General features: G+C 41.3%; 1 protein-coding gene across 5 annotated transcripts in view; it reads right to left on the minus strand.

Annotated features, from left to right (window-relative positions):
• LOC123509785 (dipeptidase 1-like) overlaps positions 1-21,991 on the minus strand; it is a 216,360-nt gene that overhangs the window by 43,467 nt on the left and 150,902 nt on the right. For all 5 annotated transcript variants that reach the window (XR_006676283.1, XM_045264327.1, XM_045264328.1 and 2 more), the window contains one exon: positions 16,807-16,939. Coding sequence is in view for 4 of the 5 variants with exons in the window: in XM_045264327.1 (XP_045120262.1) it covers positions 16,807-16,939 (133 nt within the window). In the remaining variant the exon portion in view is untranslated. The remainder of the gene's footprint in view (positions 1-16,806; positions 16,940-21,991) is intronic.

Below are 21,991 nucleotides of genomic sequence, written 5' to 3' on the forward strand. Positions count from 1 at the left end.
GAGGAGGAGGAGGAGGAGGAGGAGGAGGAGGAGAGCTAAAGAAGAGGAATGGAGGATGCGAAAAATCATGTGCAAAAATTGAAGAGAAGAAGAAGAAGAAGAAGAAGAAGAAGAGAAGAAGAAAGAAGAAGAAGAAGAAGAAGAAGAAGAAGAAGAAGAAGAAGAAGAAGAAGAAGAAGAAGAAGAAGAAGAAGAAGAAGAAGAAGAAGAAGAAGAAGAAGAAGAAGAAGAAGAAGAAGAAGAACAAGAACAACAACAACAACAACAACAACAACAACAACAACAACAACAACAACAACAACAACAACAAGATAAAAATAAAAATAGAAAGAAAAGAAGAAAAGGAACGTGAAAAGAGGTAAAAATAAACAAGGTAAAAGCAGCAAGAGGAGGAAGAGGAGGATGAGAAAGAGGAAGAAAAGAAAAAGAATAAAAGATTGGGGAGGAGGAGGAGGAGAGTGAATAAACATCGGAAAAACAACAAGACGATAGCAGAATGGAGGAGGAGGAGGAGGAGGAGGAGGAGGAGGAGGAGGAGGAGGAGGAGGAGGAGGAGGAAGACAGGTGCGTCACTCAGGTGTGCGAAGTCAAAGATATATATTACACCCTCGAGACAAGACAAGGAGATATTTTGCAGGAGGAGGAGGAGGAGGAGGAGGAGGAGGAGGAGGAGGAGGAGGAGGAGGAGGAGGAGGAGGAGGAGGAGGAGGAGAAAACAATTTGAAAGAGGATAGAGAGAGAGATGGAGACTGAGAGAGAGAGAGAGAGAGAGAGAGAGAGAGAGAGAGAGAGAGAGAGAGAGAGAGAGAGAGAGAGAGAGAGAGAGAGAGAGAGAGAGAGAGAGAGAGAGAGAGAGAGAGAGAGAGAGAGAGAAACCATACCCTCTTACACAACCCTGTATTCTTGTATATTAATTACGGGACTTTGTTCTGGAGGAGGAGGAGGAGGAGGAGGAGGAGGAGGAGGAGGAGGAGGAGGAGGGAGGAGGAGGAGGAGGAGGAAGAGGGTTCAATAACAAATTAGACATGTTCTTTTTAGGAGGTTTATGTATTGTTTTAACCTCCTCCTCCTCCTCCTCCTCCTCCTCCTCCTCCTCCTCCTCCTCCTCTTTTTACTTTTATATCTGACTTCTCTTTCCTACTTTTTTATTATGCTTGTTCTTTCTTCTTCTCTTCCTTATTTCCCACTAAGTGCTCTAGTTTCTCCTCCTCCTCCTCCTCCTCCTCCTCCTCCTCCTCCTCCTCCTCCTCCTCCTCCTCCTGTTCGTATATTCAAATTTATTTTCTCTTATTCTTTTACTGCACCTCTTTCTTCTTCTTCCTCCTCTTCCTCCTTCTGCTCTTCTACTCCTCCTCCGCCTCTTCCTCTTCCTGCTCCTCCTCCTCCTTTTCTTCTTCTTCTTCTCTTCCTCCTCCTCTTCTTCTACTCCTTTCTTAACTTCCCTGCCATAGTCTCTTCTTCCTCTCCTTCCTCCTTTCTTTCTTCTCTCATCTTTCCTCCATATATCTTCTGCATTTCCTTCTGTTCCCATTTATCATCATTTATGTCTTCCTCCTACTACTCCTTCCTCTTCAATATTCTTTCTCTCCTCTCCTTATCCTTCTTGTTCTTGCTTTTCTTCTCTATCCTTCACCTTGATCTTCCTTCCTTCCTTCCTTCCTTCCTTCCTTCCTTCCTTAATCCCTTCAGTACCATGACGCGTTTCCATATTCACTGCTAACTATTTGGAGATTTTATACAGCTTCAGAAACTCATGTGGGGGATTAAAATAGTGGTGACTCTGGCCATTAATCTTCTGACCTCCATAGACCACTCCTCATGTCAATAAAATGGTCTAATCGTACACAAATCTCAAGGTAAAAATGTGTCCCATTACTGAAAGGGTTAAGATTTCAGAAACAAAAACTAATATAATGAAACCATGAGAGAGAGAGAGAGAGAGAGAGAGAGAGAGAGAGAGAGAGAGAGAGAGAGAGAGAGAGAGAGAGAGAGAGAGAGAGAGAGAGAGAGAGAGAGAGAGAGAGAGAGAGAAAGAGAAAGAGAGAGAAAGAGATTTAACATTTTTATTCATTCAATCTCAAGAACCTTCATTTTGTGTGCATTACTTCCACTCAAGTTAACACAAAGTAGGAAATAAGAGAAGAAAAAAGGAAAGAGAGCTCCAGAAACTTAATATCACACATAAAAACAAACATTTCCTTTATTTTCTATGCTTTTATTATGAACACAGCCTCCTTCTGCCTTCCCATTGTTGTGCGAAGACTCTTATGTAATGGTTGCAATTAAAAGAGAGAGAGAGAGAGAGAGAGAGAGAGAGAGAGAGAGAGAGAGAGAGAGAGAGAGAGAGAGAGAGAGAGAGAGAGAGAGAGAGAGAGAGAGAGAGAGAGAGAGAGAGAGAGAGAGAGAGAGAGAGAGAGAGAGAGAGAGAGAGAGAGAGAGAGAGAGAGAGAGAGAGAGAGAGAGAGAGAGAGAGAGAGAGAGAGAGAGAGAGAGAGAGAGAGAGAGAGAGAGAGAGAGAGAGAGAGAGAGAGAGAGAGAGAGAGAGAGGTGGAGAGGATGATGGGAACAAAGTACTTGAGTAGAACATAGGTTTGGTGTCAATGGGTATTTAATTGGTGAATAATGGCCAAGGGAATGGGGATGTGGTGGGGTGGGGGGTGGGGGTGGTGGGGTTTGGGATGGGGAAGCAAGGTTGTCGAGAGTTGGGGAAGGAAAAGAAGAAAATAAGAGCGAAAGAAAGAGAAGTAAAGCAGAGAGTAAGTAGAAATTAAAAGATAGAAAACCGATTAGACAGGAAGGAAGAGGGGAAGAGGAGAGGATATGAGAGATGTAAAGAAGAGAAGATGAGGAATGAAAAACTCTCTCTCTCTCTCTCTCTCTCTCTCTCTCTCTCTCTCTCTCTCTCTCTCTCTCTCTGTGTGTGTGTCAAACATCACCATTACTTCATTCAATCTCATTACGACTTAATTTCCTAATTCACCATTACCTGTTCACATCACCACCACCACCTCTACCTGTCCTTCCCCTCTCCTCTCCCCACTACACCACACACCTCCCTCTACCCTCTCACTATCAACATCACTCATCCCTTCCCTCTTTTCCCTCTTCCCCTCTGCACCACACACCTGCCTGTCCCCTCATACCTTCCCTCCCCTTACTCACCCCTCTCTCTTCACCTGTCCGCCTGCCTTCACGCTTCGCTCTGGCAGGCACGCGTGAGGGAAATTTGAAACGTCACACAAAAATACTAATAACTCTAGTGTCTTTCTTTAATTTTCTTTTATTTTTTATTCCTTCCAAAGTCGCAAAGTGAAAACCGTGAAGTTCTTTTGATTTTCGTAGTTTTTCTTGGTTTCTCTTCTCGTTTTAGTAATTAGTGTTTCAGTGAGTGACGTGTGATTTTATTCTCTTTTTCTCCTTTATCTCTTTCCCCATTTTCTTTTCGTGTCTGTGTGTGTGTGTGTGTTTGTGTTAGGGGGGAGAGGCGAGAAGGGAAAAGATGCGTGAAGGGGAAAACACAAAAGTCATATGAGAAAGGAAATTAAAAACTCCAGGACGATAATTTCCGGTTTCGTGGCGCGCCGTGACGGGGAAAAACTTAAACCAGGTAAGAAAAGGTAGACAGGAACAGGTGAAGATTTGAAAGTGTCGCTCCTTTCTGTTGCAGCTTGAAATTATAATGGTGACGAGGAGGAGGGAGACGAGGAGAAAAAGGAGGAGGAGGAGGAAGAGGAGGAGGTAGAGGAGGAGGAGTAGGAGGAGGAGGAGGACGAGGAGGAAATGTGGTTAATGAGTTTATAAGGACCTCTATCTACTTGTAAGAGATGAAGAAAGATTTGTAAGGTTCTTTCTCTCTCTAAAATATCAACCATCATCACCACCACTACCACCATCACCACCACTACCACCATCACGACCACTACCACCATCACCCCCGCCACCATCATCACCACCACCATTCTCACTATCACCACCACAGATTCTTTTTATAGTGTAGCACCACCAACACCTCACATCACCACCACACACTCTCCCTACACCATCATCATCACCATCACAGATCCTTTCAAAGTGTAGCACCACCAACAAACACCTTTCACCACCACCACCACCATCACCACCTCTCAACACCACCATACCATCACCACCACCATCATCATCACCATTACAAAATCATTCTGTCATCACCACCACTTTACAACATTACCATAGCTATCACTTCACTTCACCACCACTACCACGCCCTCCACACGCCCTCCACACACGCCCTGCTCTTCATCACGCCCTCCTTCCCTTTCTGCTCAGCCTATCAATCAATTTGCCGCCATTCAACCCATCACCTCCACACCAAAGGCCTATATTTTTTTTTTCACTTTCGTCGTTTTCTTTTTTGCATCGTCTTTTTTCTTTCCCTTACGTTAAATTCCTTTCTCATTCGTTTTTTTCATTCTTCTATAGTTTCTTTTTTTCTTGTGTGTGTGTGTGTGTGTGTGTGTGTGTGAGAGAGAGAGAGAGAGAAATGGACACACACATAGAAAACGGGGAAATTTGAAATGTGCAGAATACAACATAAATAACAGAATTCGAGACCAGAACACACGCGCACAATATATACTCGTGGGTCGGTTTGAGTAAAAAAAAAAAAAAAAAAATAATAATAATAACAATGAATAAATAAATAAATGAAAAAAAAAAAAAAAACACGGAGCAAAAAATAGAAAACGTGAAAATCAGTGAAATATGAGAGAATGAGAAGGTATGAAAGGGACACAGGTAATGAAAGGTTTTGTAGGGGGAGATGGGTGTTGGGGAATCTATAAAAAAAAAAAAGAATAAATAATAAAAAAAATAAGCCATACTTTTATTTTGATGGATGTGAACAGAGTGGGGAAAAAAAATTGTAAGTGTATAAATAAATAAAAAAAGAAATAAAAGACAATTGTAGAGAAGAAGAAATGGAAGAAAAGGAGACAAGTGTAAAAAAAAAAAAAAACTAAGAAAAATGTAATAAAAGAAGAAAAGATAAAGAAAATGTAAAAAATAAGAAATAGAAGAGAAGTAGAAGGAAGACAAATGCAAAACAAAAGAAGAAAATGCAAGAAAAAGAAGAAAAGAAACAAAGAAAAAGGATAAGGAAGACAAATGTACAAAAAAGAGGAAGGAGAGAGAAGATAATTGAAAAAAAATGCAAGAAAAGAAGAAAAAAAAGGCAAATAAAGAAAGAAGACAAGTGTAAAAAAAAGAAGAAATGCAAGAGAAGAAGAAGGAAGACAAATGGAAAACAAAAGAAGAAAATGCAAGAAAAAGAAGAAAGATCAGTTACAAAGAAGAAGAAAGAAGACAAATGTATGAAAAAAAAGAAATGCAAGACAAGAAGAGGGAAGACAAATAAAAAAAGAAGAAAATGCAAGAAAAGAAGAAAAAAGAAGACAATGCAGAAATGAAATGGGAAAACAAAAAAAAAAGAGGACAAGTACAAACAAGACATGCAAGAAAAGAAGAAAAAACAAATGCAAAAGGAAAAGAAAAAAAAAAACAGCAAAAAAAGGAGCAAGAGAAGTGAATGATAATGAGTGGAACGCGAGAATGATAAAGCATGGAGATGATAAAGAATGATAAAGTAAGGAGAAATGATGAAGTGGAGGAAAAATAAAGAGATTCGTGGATTTATCATGATCATTGTGAAAAGATAAAGAAAAAAAAGGAGAAAGTGAAGAAAAAACAAGGACAACGAAGACAAGAGACGAATAGAAAATGGAAAATTAGAGAGAATATGTTAAAGAATGAGCTACACTTTTGTTTTGATGGATGCGAAGACAAAAAAAAAGAAGAAAAAAAGATGTAGATGCAAAAGGAAGAAATAGACATATGAATGAAAAGCAGTGAAACGCAAGAGTGATAAAATATGAAACAGCAGAAGTGATGAAGCGATGAAAAAATATAAAAGATTCCTGGATTTATTATGATCAATGTGAAAAGATAAAGAAAAAAAAGGAGAAAGTGAAGAAAAACAAGGACAGCGAAGACAAGAGAGGAATAGAAAATGGAAAATTAGAGAGAATATGTTAAAAATGAGCCACACTTTTGTTTCGATGGATGTGAAGACAAAAAAAAAGAAGAAAAAAAGATGTAGATCAATGTGAAAAGAAAAAGAAAAAAAAAGAGGAAAAAGCAAAGAAAATAAAAACAACGAAGACAAGGAGACTAACAAAAACATGAAAACCAGAGAGACACACAAGGACGTAAAATTATGAAACAGGAAACAAACTTATAAAAAAATAAAAAAAAACACGTTCAAGGCTTCGTTATGATATGGATACGAAAAATAAGAATTAAAAAAAAAACAGAGAAAAAACAGAAAATAAAAGGATAAATTAAATGAAACAAATCTTCACCCCTCCCAAAGAAGGAAAAGGGAAAATTTACCTGAGCGGCAGTACAGGTGTGTGATGAAGACCAGGTGACGGCAGGGTGATTGATGCTGATTAAGGAGAGAAAGGAGAGGAAAGGTAAGGAGGACAGGTGAGGGGAGGGAGGTAGGGGTTAGAATAGGAGGAGGAGGAGGAGAAGGAGGAGGAGGAGGGAGACAATAATTACAAAGAAAGGAAGTGAATAATGAAGGATGAAGAGTGAATGAAGAGAGGAAGGGGGAAGAAGAGGAGGAGGAGGAGGAGGAGGAGGAAAAGGATAAATAGGAGCAAGAAGAGAGAGACAATAACTGTAGGACGAAGATGAGTAAATGGATGATGAAGAAGAGTAAATGAAGGAATAGGAAAGGAATAAATGAGAGAGAGAGGAGAAGAGTGAATGTGAAAAGAGAGTAATGAAAGTAAAAAATAATAACACAACGGTGAGAAGAAGAAGAAGAAGAAGAAGAAGAAGAAGAAGAAGAGAAGGAGGAGGAGGATGCAAGGAAGAAGAGGAAAAGAAATAAATGAGGGAGAAGAAGAGTGAATGTGAGAGAGAAGAGAGTAATCAAAGGAAGAAAAAGAATAATAGGACAAGAGAAGAAATAAATGAATGAAGAAATGGATGAGAAAGCAAAAGAAGAGAAAAGTAAAGGAGGAAATACGTAATGAATGACAACGAAACGAAGCGAAATAAATGACGTGAGGAAACAGCAAGAATAAACGAGGGGAAGAGGAAAGGGGAGTGAATAAAGATGAAAAAGAAGGAAAAGAAGAAGAGGAAACTTGATGGCAGAGGAATAAATGACAGAAAAGGAGGAAAAATAAATGGAGGAGAGGAATTATTGAGGAGAAAAAGAAAAAGGCAGATTTGGAAAGAAGAAAGAAAACATGATGAAAAGGAGGCAAAAGATAATAGAGAAATATGGAAATGGGACAGACACGAGAAAGATCAATTATAGAATAAAAGAAAATGGAAGAAAAATCAGAAGAAGACGAAGAAAGAGAAGACATCAAGAGGGAAAATATTCAAAGGGGAAAAAAGACAAGGAGAAAAAAATAAATTAAAACTGTGAAAGGAAGGAAAGAAAACACGGAGAGGAAGATAAAGCACACGTTGAGGAGGAAAATGTAAAGTGACGAGTAGGAAAAAATGTTCGAGGAAGGAAAAAATTAAAACCACACCAGGAAAAAAAATGAAGACAAAGAGGAGATGAAAGGGGAGAGATGAAAAATAAATAAAGCTGACGAGGCATATAATTAAAAGAGAGAGAGAGAGAGAGAGAGAGAGAGAGAGAGAGAGAGAGAGAGAGAGAGAGAGAGAGAGAGAGAGAGAGAGAGAGAGAGAGAGAGAGAGAGAGAGAGAGAGAGAGAGAGAGAGAGAGAGAGAGAGAGAGAGAGAGAGAGAGAGAGAGAGAGAGAGAGAGAGATTTGGAATAAAAACAAGAGATAAAAATAATCAAAGAGAGAGCCAGACAGACAAACAGACAGACAGACAGAAAAAAACAGTAACAGGAGTAAACTAGGAGAGAAACGCCAGGGACAGACAGAAACACAGGCAAATTAAACCAAAACAAATATGCAACACTTAGACAGACAGACAGACAGACAGACAGACAGACAGGAGAGGGAAACATGAAAACAGTACCAGGGGAAAAATTGTGGTAAATATGAAGGGAAATCAGGAGTGTGGAAAAAAAGCAACGAGGTACAAAAGCCATTCTGACAACCTGGCTGATAACACGCAAATAACAGTCAGCACACGCACACACGCACACACGCACACACACACACACACAGGTTATCATATTTTCTATTTCCATTTCTTTTAGTCTAATGATGAACTTTGTCGCCATAAATGATGTTTGTTTTGTGTCTTTAGTTAGTTTTTTTTTCTTTTTAGTTTGTGTTTTTATTTTTAGTTCGTGTTTGTCTTTGTAGTTGTTATCAATTCGACCACTCTTTCATTCATTTCAAGGCTTATCTACATTTCATTCATTTCCCCAAAAAAGTTCGTCAGTATTACTTGAATTTTTACTTTCATTGAAGCTTTTTTTTTTTTTTGAAGCTCTTTTGTTATTTTTCTTTCAATATGCTAAGTAATTTCTTGTTTAATCTGTGTCTCTCTATTTCTCTCTGTCTGTCTGTCTGTCTGTCTGTCTGTCTCTCTCTCTCTCTCTTGGTCTTTTCTTTCACTTCTTTTTTTTTACTTGCATGCCAAACAATCTCTCTCTCTCTCTCTCTCTCTCTCTCTCTCTCTCTCTTCATTTACATAACAGCATTTCACGTCGTCATTTCCCTCCTCGCCTTTCTTCCTAATCTCCAGCACACTCCGCGCCACAAACCGGCAACCTCTCCAACCTGCTCCTGAATTCTTCGTGTTATAATCTGCCGGCAATGTTTCTCCCTCAGCAGCCGATCCCACTCATCAAGCATGGACTGACCCACCGCCCCGCCGCCGCGCAATGCTGGAATGAGTAACGTTCTCACAGGACTGGAATTCTTGATACTCGGTTACTGTTCACTCTTTACCGGGAACTTGTGGGTTTTTCACGGGAATTTATGGGCTAAAGGATATACTTTTGGGGTACCTCCTATCTCAGAGCCCACCCGCTTGGAAACCATTGCCCCGAGTGAGGAAGCCCAACCTACATTAGGACCGTGGATACGATTCGAACCCGTGCGCTTGGAGACCCCTCGGACCCCAAAGCACGCATGGTTCAACTGTACTACGGCGGCCTCTCTCATTTTTTTTTTTTTTTCAATGTAAGAGGGAAAAGCTGGATAAGTGCAACATATAACGAATAAAAAAAAAGGCTCACTTAGTTGACAGTTCCCTTGCAGGTCCGAGAGTTTGCTGAAATAAAGAGATAAATGTCTTGAAACCTCCCTAATCTCTTTCAATACTGGGACACATATTTACCTTGAGTTTTTGTGTACGATTAGACCATTTCATTGACATTAGGAAGGGTCTATGGAGGTCAGAAGATTAATGGCCACAGTCTTCACTATTCTAATCCCCACATTAGTATCTGAAGCTGTATAAAAATCACTAAATACTACTCAGAATGAATATGGAAATGCGTCATGGTACTGATGTGGCTAAATGAAGTCAAGTCATAGGGAGCTGAAAATACAGAAGCAGGTGGCGAGTTCCAGAGTCTACATTATCTACATTTTGCTGATGGTAAATGTGGTTTTGGTTAATGAAATGTGTGTTAATTAAATGCGTATTTCCGATATGGTGATTCATGGACACTGCTAAGCTTTTAATCATCTAATTATCTGAAAAAAAAACAAAGTCTAGTAATGATGGAAACTATATGGAATGTTTTGAAATATATCCGCCATTGCAACGAGGAAAATTTGTTATGGCACAATTATCATACCAACAACAACAACAATAACAACAACAACAACAACAACAACAACAACAACAATAATAATAATAATAATAATAATAATAATAATAATAATAATAACAATAATAATAATAACAATGATCACCAGTAAAATATAAGCACCACCAGGGAACGCGGTGTGGGTGGTGAGTGTGCTGGTGAAATATTTAGTTTAGTTGTGGTGATTGCAGCTCGTGATCTTAATCTTGGTGCAATACTAGCGTGAGTGTTCCATAAATAGCTGAAACAGAGGCGATTGGTCCATGGCAGCCGTGTGTTCCGTGGCGCATTGGAAAACTTGTCTTGCGGTAATACCAATACATTGCAAGTTTTCTGATTGTAGTGTGTGTGTGTTGCGCTGGTGTGTGGCGTGGAGGAAAGAACACTAAAAATAAAACGTTTCCATGTGTTACCCTTCTTGAGAGTTATCAAAATGACGCCACTATAGTCTGTCTGCTCTAAATTGGCTCCTGAGTCTCGGTTTGAGTGTCGTCCCAGGTTGTCAGATCTTGAGGAAAACCGTGAGCTGTCATTGTAATAAGTGCGTTGATCAACAGAAAGTAAGTATTATTCACATCAAATCAATTACGTTATCAATAAGCTACAATGTTTGAAATCCAGGAGCCATTTTAGAGTAGACACACTATAGAACACCTCGCTTTTCACAGTCACAGTCCCACACGAGGCCAGGCAGTGAGAAGATAAAGCTGAGTGTGGTTGTCACGGGAACAGTAAGTAATGCCAGCAGCTATAATGCTTCTATCTATTATGGGCCACATTTCAGCCACTCTCACTCTTTATGGTTGGAACTGGTTTAGTTTATTGATCACAATTACACACCACAGTTAGAAAAATTGAAATGTAAAATGGTGCAGATAAAATAAGCTTATACGTTTGAGAGAGTTAATAGTGCAGAAATCTTCAGATAAAATAAGCTTATACGTTTGAGAGAGTGAGAGTTAATAGTGCAGAATTCTTCCCACTCTGCCTCTAGAAACATAAAAACACCTAAAAAAAAAAAAAAAAAAAAAAAGACACGTGGTGAAATTTGAAACCTCCTCAAAATGAAAGCAGACACAGAGGTTTAAAAATACACACTTATCATACAAGATTATACAGCTCCTGCGTTCATTGCCATTACATTACACGTGCTATGATTGCCTCGCACAATGTACAGTTCAAAGCCTCCACGCCAACACACCTCCATCTTACTGTGGACCGTATTTTGAAACTTTCCTGCGCCGCACTTCCACTATTTTTAAAAGGCTCTGGTTGAAATTACACGTGTTATTTAGGGTGTCTTTTTACAATTCCAGTGCCAAATCAACAAGACTTCCACATTAGAGAGAAAAACACTCGTGAGAACCCGTTTAATTATCTGTGAGACCTTTAACCCCTTCAGTACTGGGACACATTTTTACATTGAGATTTGTGTATTTTATTGACATTGGGAACGCTCTATGAAGGTCAGAAGATTAATGGCCACAGTCTTCACGATTTTTAATCCCCACATGAGTTTCTGAAGCTGTATAGAATCACCAAATAGTAAGTAGAATGAATATGAAAATGCGTCATGGTACTGAAGGGGTTAAAAACAGCATGAAGTGGTTAGAGACCAATGCATATCTGAATACAAGCCTGAACCTCCCCACGGCTGCCTCTTTGTTATGACCACACCGCCTGCACGACTGATGGGCCCGCCAGCAGCACCAGGCCAGCTCCTCCCACTCTACGGCGCCTGGATGAGCAATCAATCAAGTGTGGGCAGTGCGGCGCGGTAGATTACACACACACACACACACACACACACACACACACACACACACACACACACACACACACACACACACACACACACACACACACTATGGTGCGAGCCATAAATAAATGAATAAATCAATAAGTGAATTCTTGGTTAAGTTAGATTCATAGTTAGGTTAAGCATTTCATTGTTTTAATGTCCCCCTGTACATTTTCAGTGTAAATTTTTTGTTGCACTGCCAAACTAATAAACCGTATATTATTATTATTATTAGACACAGACACAGACACAGACACAGACACACACACACACACACACACACACACACACACACACACACACACACACACACACACACACACACACACCACTGGGAAGGTTGGAGGTCAGGGCAGATCAATCCAGGTTGTTACTACAGAATTACTGAGTCTACAAAACACTCCAGGTTTCAGCACCGACCATTCTCTACACGTGACAGACAACAAACAGTAATAATAAGATGATTAATGAAATACCGCTGCTTTATCGCCAGCAATCATCAAGAACATCTTCTCCCCGAGGCGCCGCGTCTGTGTCGTGTACAGAGGAGTTCTTTACGGGATTAATTCGTGTATAATTAAGAGGAATTGCCGAAAATAAATTGAAAACGTTAATTAAGTGAGTGACTGATTTATTTCCCCTCCAGGCGCCGTGAGCGCTTAATTGGCTCATGTACAACACGCGGTGATCAGTGTTGACTTAACCTTCCCAGTGAACTGCACCGGTGCTGCACCAACAACACAGCAACACAGCTGGCCCACATTGCCTGCCAGCGGCTCACCAAGGAGGGAACAATTGCTCTTAATGCACACACACACACACACACACACACACACACACACACACACACGGCCCGGTAGCTCAGTGGTTAGAGCGGTGGCTTCACAAGCCAGAGGACCGGGTTCGATTCCCCGGCCGGGTGGAGATATTTGGGTGTGTCTCCTTTCACGTGTAGCCCCTGTTCACCTAGCAGTGCGTAGGTACGGGATGTAAATCGAGGAGTTGTGACCTTGTTGTCCCGGTGTGTGGTGTGTGCCTGGTCTCAGGCCTATCCGAAGATCGGAAATAATGAGCTCTGAGCTCGTTCCGTACGGTAACGTCTGGCTGTCTCGTCAGAGACTGCAGCAGATCAAACAGTGAATTACACACACACACACACACCATCCGTTTGGCTACCAGTTTTTAAACAGTTATTTTTTCCTTATCTTCTACACTTTTTCTTCAATATTTTCTGTTGTTCTTACAGTTTTAATCTCTTGAGTAGCGGGACGCGGTTCCATATTCATTGCGGTTACTATCCTGGCGATCTTATGCAGCTTCAGAAACACATGTTAGGATTAGAACAGTAAACACTTTGGTCATTAATCTTTTTGACCTACATAGACCTTTCCTAATGCAAATAAAATCGTTTAATCACATCCAGAAAATTAAGGTAAAACTGCGTCTTAGTACTGAAGAAGTTAAAAATAGATATTCCCAGCCGTAACAGTTCAAACCTGATTAATCTATTAAAAAAATAAACTACCGCGTGGGACGTCTGCATTATTTGGTTACAGGAAAGGCAACAAAAACAGCAGTGGCGAGGTTACGGAGTGACTTATTCATCCCGGCCAGACAACACACGGCGGGCGGCGGCGGCGGCTGGCGGTGTTCTTCCCTGCACTTCACCTTCAGGGAGCTTCGTGTCGCAAGTTTTCCCATTAGTTTGTAATAAATGTACAGTGTGTGTGTGTGTGTGTGTGTGTGTGTGTGTGTGTGTGTGTGTGTGTGTGTGTGTGTGTGTGTGTGTAATTCACCACGGTCGTCTGCTCGTTATCCAGCCAGTCTTCCCATTACAGAGCGAGCTCAGACCAGACCTCACAGACCGATCTTCGGGTAGGACTGAGACCACAACACACTCCACACACCGGGAAAGCGAGGCCACAACCCCTCGAGTTACATCCCGTACCTACATGCTGATAGGTGAACAGAGGCTACACATTAAGAGACTTGCCCATTTGCCTCGCCGCACCAGGGACTCGAACCCGGGCCTTTTCGGTTGTGAGCCGAGTGTGTGTGTGTGTGTGTGTGTGTGTGTGTGTGTGTGTGTGTGTGTGTGTGTGTGTGTGTGTGTGTGTGTGTGTGTGTGTGTGTGTGCTTATGAACTGTCCAGCCGTATCAACCAAAAAAATAAGAGAAAAAAAACTACAAAAAAGAAGTGAGCAAAGACACAAAAACACATCAACAGTTTCCGGATGGAGTGTGTCCAGTGTGGCAGCGAGTATGATAACTGTTCCTTTACTGAATGCATGAACTTTGTATTTGATGTGAGCGGCTTATTCATTATTCAGTCTCTCCACAAAAGTAATACCCGCTACTCCATTGAATGACACGCGTGATGCTGCCAAACACACATGCAGCCAAAGCACAGAACAGACATACTCACTTTCAGAAACCCTTTATTCTCTCGCCATGACTGTTTTCAAAGGTCCACAGAGATGATCAGCCTGCAGGTTCACAAGACTGCTTCTCCTTTTAACCACTTCAGTATTATCATATTTTGCTTACTATTTGGCGATCTTATACAGCTTTAGAAACTTATGGGGGGGGATTAAAATAGTGAAGACTCTCTGCATTCATTTTCTGACCTCGATAGACTCTTCCTAATGTAAATAAAATCGTCTAACCTAACCCAAAATTGAAGGTAGAAATGCGTCACAGTACAGAAGAGATTAATACTGCCAACACTTTATAAATCTGTCACTAGAATTGCCAAGCATCGTATAGGACATCACCAACACTCCTGACACCAAAAACACCCACCTTTTGTTGATTCCCCTGTTAATACTCAATTTTATCCCCTCTCGCTGGCTGCCTCTCCCCTCACTTACCATACAGTCACGCGGGGGATGTGGAGAGACTTCCCCTCTTCCCCTCTTTCCCCTCTTCATCCTCCTTCCTCCTTCCCCTTCAAACCCTACCGCCCATTCATTCCCATCCGTGCAATAAGGGGAATTTACAGCCACGGTACATAATATGGCATTACGAGGCCAGCCCATAAATGAAGTGGGGCGCCCCGTGATGGATTTTATTATTCTTTCGGCGGCGGTAACTGTGGATATTATACTGACGAAATGGCCTGTTGCTGCTGCTGTTGGTGGTGTTGGTGGTGTTGTTGGTGGTGTTCGCTTTTCGTAGTAGCTATGGTCCTTATAGGTTAGGTTAGGTTATTGGTGGTGGTGATGGTAGTAGTAGTAGTAGTAGTAGTAGTAGTAGTAGTAGTAGTAGTAGTAGTAGTAGTAGTAGTAGTAGTGGTGGTGGTGGTGGTGGTGGTGGTGGTGGTGGTGGTGGTGGTGGTGGTGGTGGTGGTCCCGTGTAACAAATGTCCATATTCAGAAACGCTTTGCTATCTCACCACGACTCTTTTCCAAGGCCACAGAGATGACTAGTCGGGTTTTTAACAGTGCTTCTCCAGTTAATAGTGCAGAAATCTTATCACTCCGCCTCTAGAACCGTAAAAACACCAAAACTCGAAATAGTGGAGATGAAGCAGAGAAGTGTTTGAGAGTGTAGCGGAGTGTAGCAGTGTAGCGGCGAGTGTTCGAGGAGTGTAAGGCAGTGTAGCATGTGGTAACAAGTAATCGGGAGGTGTAAGACAGTGTAGCAGAGGTGTAGTGGCCAGCATAGTGTACCAATAGCGTGTTGCAGTAGTGTAGGGGACAGAATAGGAAGGGCTGTATAAAGATATGTAGCAGGATGTGGTTATAGCGTGTTGCAGGAGTAGGAGGGCGTCACTGGGGGGATGCCTCGGGTGTCGTGGGTGTGGCGTGGGGACGGCAATAAAAATTTTTCATCCCCTTCGGAAAAATGCCTAATTAACATTGTGTAGCAAGAAAAATGGGACAAGTTTTACCAATATTTTTTTTACCCCGCCGCCCATCTGAGCCGCCTCGCCGCCCATTAATCTTAAGGAAATGGTACCCGCCCGTCATTAGCCTTAAAATACACCTAGATAATCACCCATTTCCTTTTACCTACTCCTGATGAAATTAAGAACACCGAAAGAGAGAGAGAGAGAGAGAGAGAGAGAGAGAGAGAGAGAGAGAGAGAGAGAGAGAGAGAGAGAGAGAGAGAGAGAGAGAGAGAGAGAGAGAGAGAGAGAGAGAACGAGTAATGTGACTTTCTTATACAAAAAATGAAGAAAACAGAGAGAGAGAGAGAGAGAGAGAGAGAGAGAGAGAGAGAGAGAGAGAGAGAGAGAGAGAGAGAGAGAGAGAGAGAGAACGAGTAATATGACTTTCTTATACAAAAAAACGAAGAAAAAAGAAAATGGAGCCACAGTTTCAGTATTTGATTAACTTTGTGTCCCTTTAAGAGATATTATAGATTTTTCCTCTTTTTCCTCATCTTCTGTATGGGCTGTTTTTTTTCTCCCATTATTGGTTATTTTCCTCTTCATCATCGCCATCTGCTACCTCCACATCCTTGCTCGTGGTGGTGGTGGTGGTGGTGGTGGTGGTGCTAAGCAGTGTTGCCATATAAACCCTCAATATACCTAATTTAACAATATCCTCATAGTTTTCTTAGGTAATGTTATGATCTTGTTAGGTAAAGGTTAAGTTAGGTAATGTTAAGTTAGGTTAGGTTAGGTTTCATGAAAGTTACGTTAGGTTAGGTTAGGTTAGGTTTAATGAAAGTTACGTTAGGTTAGGTAAACTGTGTTAGGTTAATTTAGGTTAGGTCAGGTTAAATGAAAGTTATGCTAGTTTAGATTAGGTTAAATGATCTAACTTAACCTAACCTAACCTAACCTCCACAATTTCAAGAGGGTTTACTTAGATTTACACCAAGTTTAAGGCGTTTTCACTGTTCTATGCTCAGAGTGACAAGATTTCTACATTATTAATTAAAAAAAACACTCTTGAAAACACCGCTTATCATCTCTGTGGCCTTGGAAAATAGTCGTGGTGAGAGAACAGAGCATTTTCAAGGGTGTTTTTACGGTTCTAGAGACAGAATGACAAGATTTCTACAATAATAATTAGAAAAACACTCTTGAAAACACCGCTTAGCATCTCTGTGGCCTTGGAAAACAATCGTGGTGAGACAAAAGCCTTTCTCAATACGGACCTAACAACAAAACTTAACCTTACCATCTCACACATCACACTAGCGACCAAAGCCCAAAGAACACCCACAAGAGCCAGCGAGTACTTACCGTCAGCAGAGGTGGCCAAACGCAGGTCCTCTGGGTACTGCTCAATGAGGCGTTTGATGAGGTCGATCTGTTCTATGGTGAGCTGCACGGCATTCAAACGCTGGGCCTCACACGGCACGTAACTCACCCAGAACTGAGGGAGAAGAAAGAGAGGAGGAGAGATGAGTGATGAGGCGGTGGTGGTGGTGGAGTTGGGAATAAAAGGAAGGAGGAAGAGAAGATGAGTGTTATGTATAGATGAGAGAGAGAGAGAGAGAGAGAGAGAGAGAGAGAGAGAGAGAGAGAGAGAGAGAGAGAGAGAGAGAGAGAGAGAGAGAGAGAGAGAGAGAGAGAGAGGAGAGTTTAAAATAGAAGAGATGAATGAAAGAAAAATGAATAACGGGAGGGACAAACAACAGAAGAGAGAAGACAAAGGAAAAACAAATGATGGGGAGACAAAGATACGGAAGAAGGGAAAAAAAAAAAAAAGAGGAGATCGAGGAGGAGAGAGTAAATGAGAAGCGAAGAGAGAAGGAAAGGAGGAAATAAGAGATCAATGAAACCTTTACATTAGTTTAGTCTTGTGAGGGGCAAAGTGTCTGCTGCTGTTTGTCCCTCCTCGCGTTCCCTTAACCTAGAAATGAGAGAAGGAATGCGGAAAGCGGAATGGCAGTGGAGTGATGGGTAGGAATGGGATAGGAATGTGGAATGGGTGAAAGGTGCTGGCAGTGGTGACGCTAAGAATGGGAGAGGAAGGGAAAGGTGAAAGATAGTGACGGGTGAAAATGAAAAAAAAAATGGCAAAAAGGAATGGAGACGAAGGTGAGAGAGGAGAGGAGAGAGAAGATGAGGGGAGAACAAGACGAGAGGGGAGGCGAACTAAACATCTAACTCTACGCAGAAGCAAAGAAAAAAAAATAAATAAATAAAATAAATAAATAAATAAATAAATAAAATAGATACATAAATAAAAAAATAATAAGACAAAAGGAATGGAGAGAAGGAGAGAGAGAGAGAAAAGAGAGAATAGAAAGAGAGGAGGAGGGAAGAAAAGAACAAGGGGAGGGGACACACACAACATCCAACTACCACAGGAACAAAGGTCAAGAAACATAGGCTCAGGAGTTGAAACAGTTGAAACAGGCCAAGTAACACGCGGAAACATCTGTGACTCTGCGCTGTATTAATCTTCCGTCAGCAGTGCATATTTCTCCTTGACAAACCCTCTTCCTTCTCGCTGTAGCCCTTGATTAACAAACCGTGGGTGATGGAGGGTGATGGAGAGCGAGGACGTGGGCGGAGAAGAGATGGGCGAGAGAGAGAGAGAGAGACAGAGAGAAAGAGAGAGAAATGGGAATGCGTATAGGAAGAACATGAACAGTGGAAAATATTGAAAGTAACAAGAGAAAAAGAAAATAAAAAGCTAACAAAAAATATTATGTAGGGAAAATAGACCTCAGATACGCGAGTTGAGGAGAAAGTGAGGGGAAAAAATATTAGACCCTCGTGTCAGTGTGTGTCAGATGGGAAAGGAAGCGTTGAGAATGCCAGAGGGAGACAAAAATGTGAAGCCCTTTACGTGGGGAGAAGGGAGAGACAGAGGAGTGACCAGCATGGAGAGGAGGGAAGGGGCGGGCGGTGTGTGGGAATGCAGGCAAGGGACACGCGGAGGCAAGGCTGTGGTGTGCTGCGGGGAGGCTGTGTTGCGGCTGAGAATGGCTGTGTAAAATGCGTGAGTGAAGGTAATTTTGTACGCTGTAGAGTACCTAGGGCGCTTTATAGGCTGCAGCTGGAGGAGGAGGAGGAGGAGGAGGAGGAGGAGGAAAAAGAAGAAGAAAAAAAAGAAAAAGAGGAAGAGGAGGAGGAGGAGGAGGAGGAGGAGAAGGAAGAGGAGTAAAACGTGGACGAGGACGAGGACGAGGACGAGAAAGAGGAAAAGGAGGAGGAGCAGGAAAAAAAGAACGGAAGAGAAAAAAGAAATTCTAATTGAAGAAGAAACACCAAGAGGAAAGCGACGAACGAGATAAACAAAAATAAAACGGAAGAAGGAAAAGATGTAACGAAGAAGGAATGGAAAAACGAATACTGGAAAGAGAAGAAGAGACGATAAAAAAAACACAGAATGAGAGAAAAGAGGATAAAGAACCAATAGAAAAAGACTGAAAGGCAAAGAAAAATAATACGAAAGAAGGAAATAAAGTATAAATATAATAAAGAATGGAGAAACGAATATTGGAGAAAGATAAGAGGCGATGAACAGTACACAGAATGAGAGAGGAGTAGATAAAGAAGCAATAGAAAATAGCGAATGAGGAGAGGAGGAAACGAGCGACAGAAGACAAGCTAAAGTTTACGTGGAGGAAAAAGAGAAAGGATAGACTCAATGTGGGGAAAAGAGGAAAAAAGAGGAAAAGAGGAAAAAATATAAAGGGGACGAAATGCACCGAGTTACGAGGAAGAAGAGGAGGAGGAGGAGGAGAAGGAGAAGGAGAAAACAGTGAAGTAGTAGTGGTGGTAGTGGTGGTAGTGGTGGTGGTGGTGGTGGTGGCGATTACAAGTTACTGAAGAGGCAGCATTAAAAAGTGGACAGGGGTGGAAGTGAAAGCCAGAAATATGTATTGAATTAACCTCTTCAGTACCAAGACACGTTGCCACATTGATTCTGGTTACTCTGTCGTGATTTTATAAAGCTTCAGAAACTTATGTGGGGATTAAAATAGTGAAGACCCTGGCCATTAATCTTCTGACCTCCATATACCCTTGCCAATGTCACTAAAATAGTCTAATCGTGCACAAAACTCGAGATAAAATTGCGTCCCAGTACTGAAGGGTTAAGAGAGAAGACGTAGGAAGGAGGAGACGGTGCTTGTGGTAGAGTAGTAGTAGTAGTAGTAGTAGTGGTAGTGCTGGTGGTGGTGGTGGTGGTGGTAGTGGTAGTGGTGGTGGTGAAGGGAATAAGATGGAAAACGAGTAAGGGTAGGAATATCAAACGTTCCACCAGCGCGACATCTGTTTAATTCATTCTGCATATCATTACAGGACTTCATTAACTTGGCCTTATTTTTCCACGAATCAAGGAGTTTAAAAGCAAATCAGAACCCAAATAACAAGTCAGTGATTACTCCAACTAACAATAAGTAATTTCACGGCTTTTGCAGATTACAATTAACACTTTATGGGCGAAAGAAAGTAATGATTGTGGGAAATGTAATCAGTGGCGGTGGTGGAGGAGAGAAAGATAAGAAAATTGATAAAAATACGAGACAGATAAGTGAAGGAAGAGAAATGCAGTGTAAGATACTGATGGAGGAGGGAAAGATAAGGAAACTGATACGAAAGAAGGTAAATAGATTGAAGACAGAGATTGTAATGGTGGTGGTGAGAGAGAGAGAAAAAAATTGATAGGAAGGTAAATAGATGAAGGAAGAGATATGCAGTGTAAGGTAGTGATGAAGGAGGGAAAGAAAGGAAAGATTGATAAGAAATGTAAATAGATAAAAGAAAGAAACAGTGTAGTGGGAAGAAAAAGATAAGAGGACTGATAAGAAAGGAAGTAAAATATAAAAAAAGATATTCAATATAGTGTTAGTGATGGAGGGAAGGGAAGAAAAGGAAACTGATAAGAAAATAAGTAAATAGATAAAAAGAGATATGCATAGTGAGAGAAATGGAGGGGTGAAGATAAGAAAATTGACAAGAAAAGAAGTGAAATAGATCAAAGAAAGAAATATTCAGCATAGTGATACCAATGGATGGAGGGAAACAAAAGAAAACTAATGAGGAAAGAAATAAAATAAGTGGGGGAAGAAATATGCAGTGTAGTAATAATGATGGGAAGAAAAGATAAGAAACTGATAAGAAAATAGGTGATGAGGTGAGGGAGAGATATACTACAGGATGACACTGGTGGGGGTTGTGGAGAATATTGAGGAGAAATGGGATGGAATGAATGAAGGGGTGGGGAGGTTGGGAAGAGGAGAGTGAAGGGAGCATGGATTTATTTATCTTTGGGAGCAATTTGAAGGGTTAGAGGGGAGTGAAGGGAAGAGGGGAGGGAGGAAAGGGAGCCTGGAATTTTTTGGGGCAGTGGGGAGGATTGTGAAGGGAAGAGAGAAGGGAAGGAAGCATGGAATATTTTTTGTCGGGGGCAGTGACGGGGAGGAATTTGAAGGGTCAGAGGAGGTGAAGGGAAGATGGGGGGGTGAAAGGGAGGGAGGGGGGGAAGAAGGGGAAAGGAGGGGACTGCTGCCACTACCCCAATTTTGAGCTGCAAGATGAATAGCAGCAATTTCTCATGTATTCTTATTTCGCTCACTGACACGAGACCGGCTGAGGAAATTTAAGGTTCTCGCTGCTAACTTTTTTTCCCCCATCTTTTCTTCCCCTCTTTTTTCCTCCTTTCCCTTTCTAGTCTCTCTTTTCTGTGGCCATTTTTCTCCATTTTTTTTTTTTCCTCCTTCCCTTTGACCCTCATCTGATGTTTCCCTTTCTGATTTCCCATTCCGCTCCGTCAAGCTTTTTCAATCTTTTTTTTTTCGTTTCCTTTACTTTTTGCTTCCTTTTCTCTTTCTGTTACTTTTTTTCTGCTTCTGCCTGGCCACCTGCACTGCTCAACGATTTCTCTCTCTCTCTCTCTCTCTCATTTCTAGCCCTCTACATCACATTCTCACCATACTGTCACCATCATTATCACCACTACACTCAGTCACCACCATGTCATGTTCCCACCATCATCACACTGTCTCTATCACCACCACCATCACCACACCTCGCCACACGAGCTCCCTTCACCATACCTTCACCATATCAGTCAATCAGTCAGTCATTTGTCAATCACTCAATTTTCTTCACTATTTTGTTACTGACGCCTCATAACTTGCCTCATATTCACTCATACTGCAACTACTACACTGATACATCCACTATATCAATCTTGACTCCTAATATTCTTATACTTATACTCTTTTATACAGCACACTCTTTTATACAACCTATTATAAGTACCTATTAATTCATTTCTATACCTCCCGTTAGGTAACCATGCTCCTTATTTCAATGTCGAGGGGAAAATGTAAGAAAGGAAGGGAAAAAAGGAGGAAATAAAAAAGCCCTCTCAACTTCCCACTCGTAATAAGTGAAGGAAATAATCTAAACTTTAATTCTAGTCACCATTTTTCTCACAACCACCATCCGTTTTCTTCGCAGC

This window comes from Portunus trituberculatus, chromosome 27 (genome assembly GCF_017591435.1).
Source record: "Portunus trituberculatus isolate SZX2019 chromosome 27, ASM1759143v1, whole genome shotgun sequence".
Classification (NCBI taxonomy): Eukaryota; Metazoa; Arthropoda; class Malacostraca; order Decapoda; family Portunidae; genus Portunus; species Portunus trituberculatus.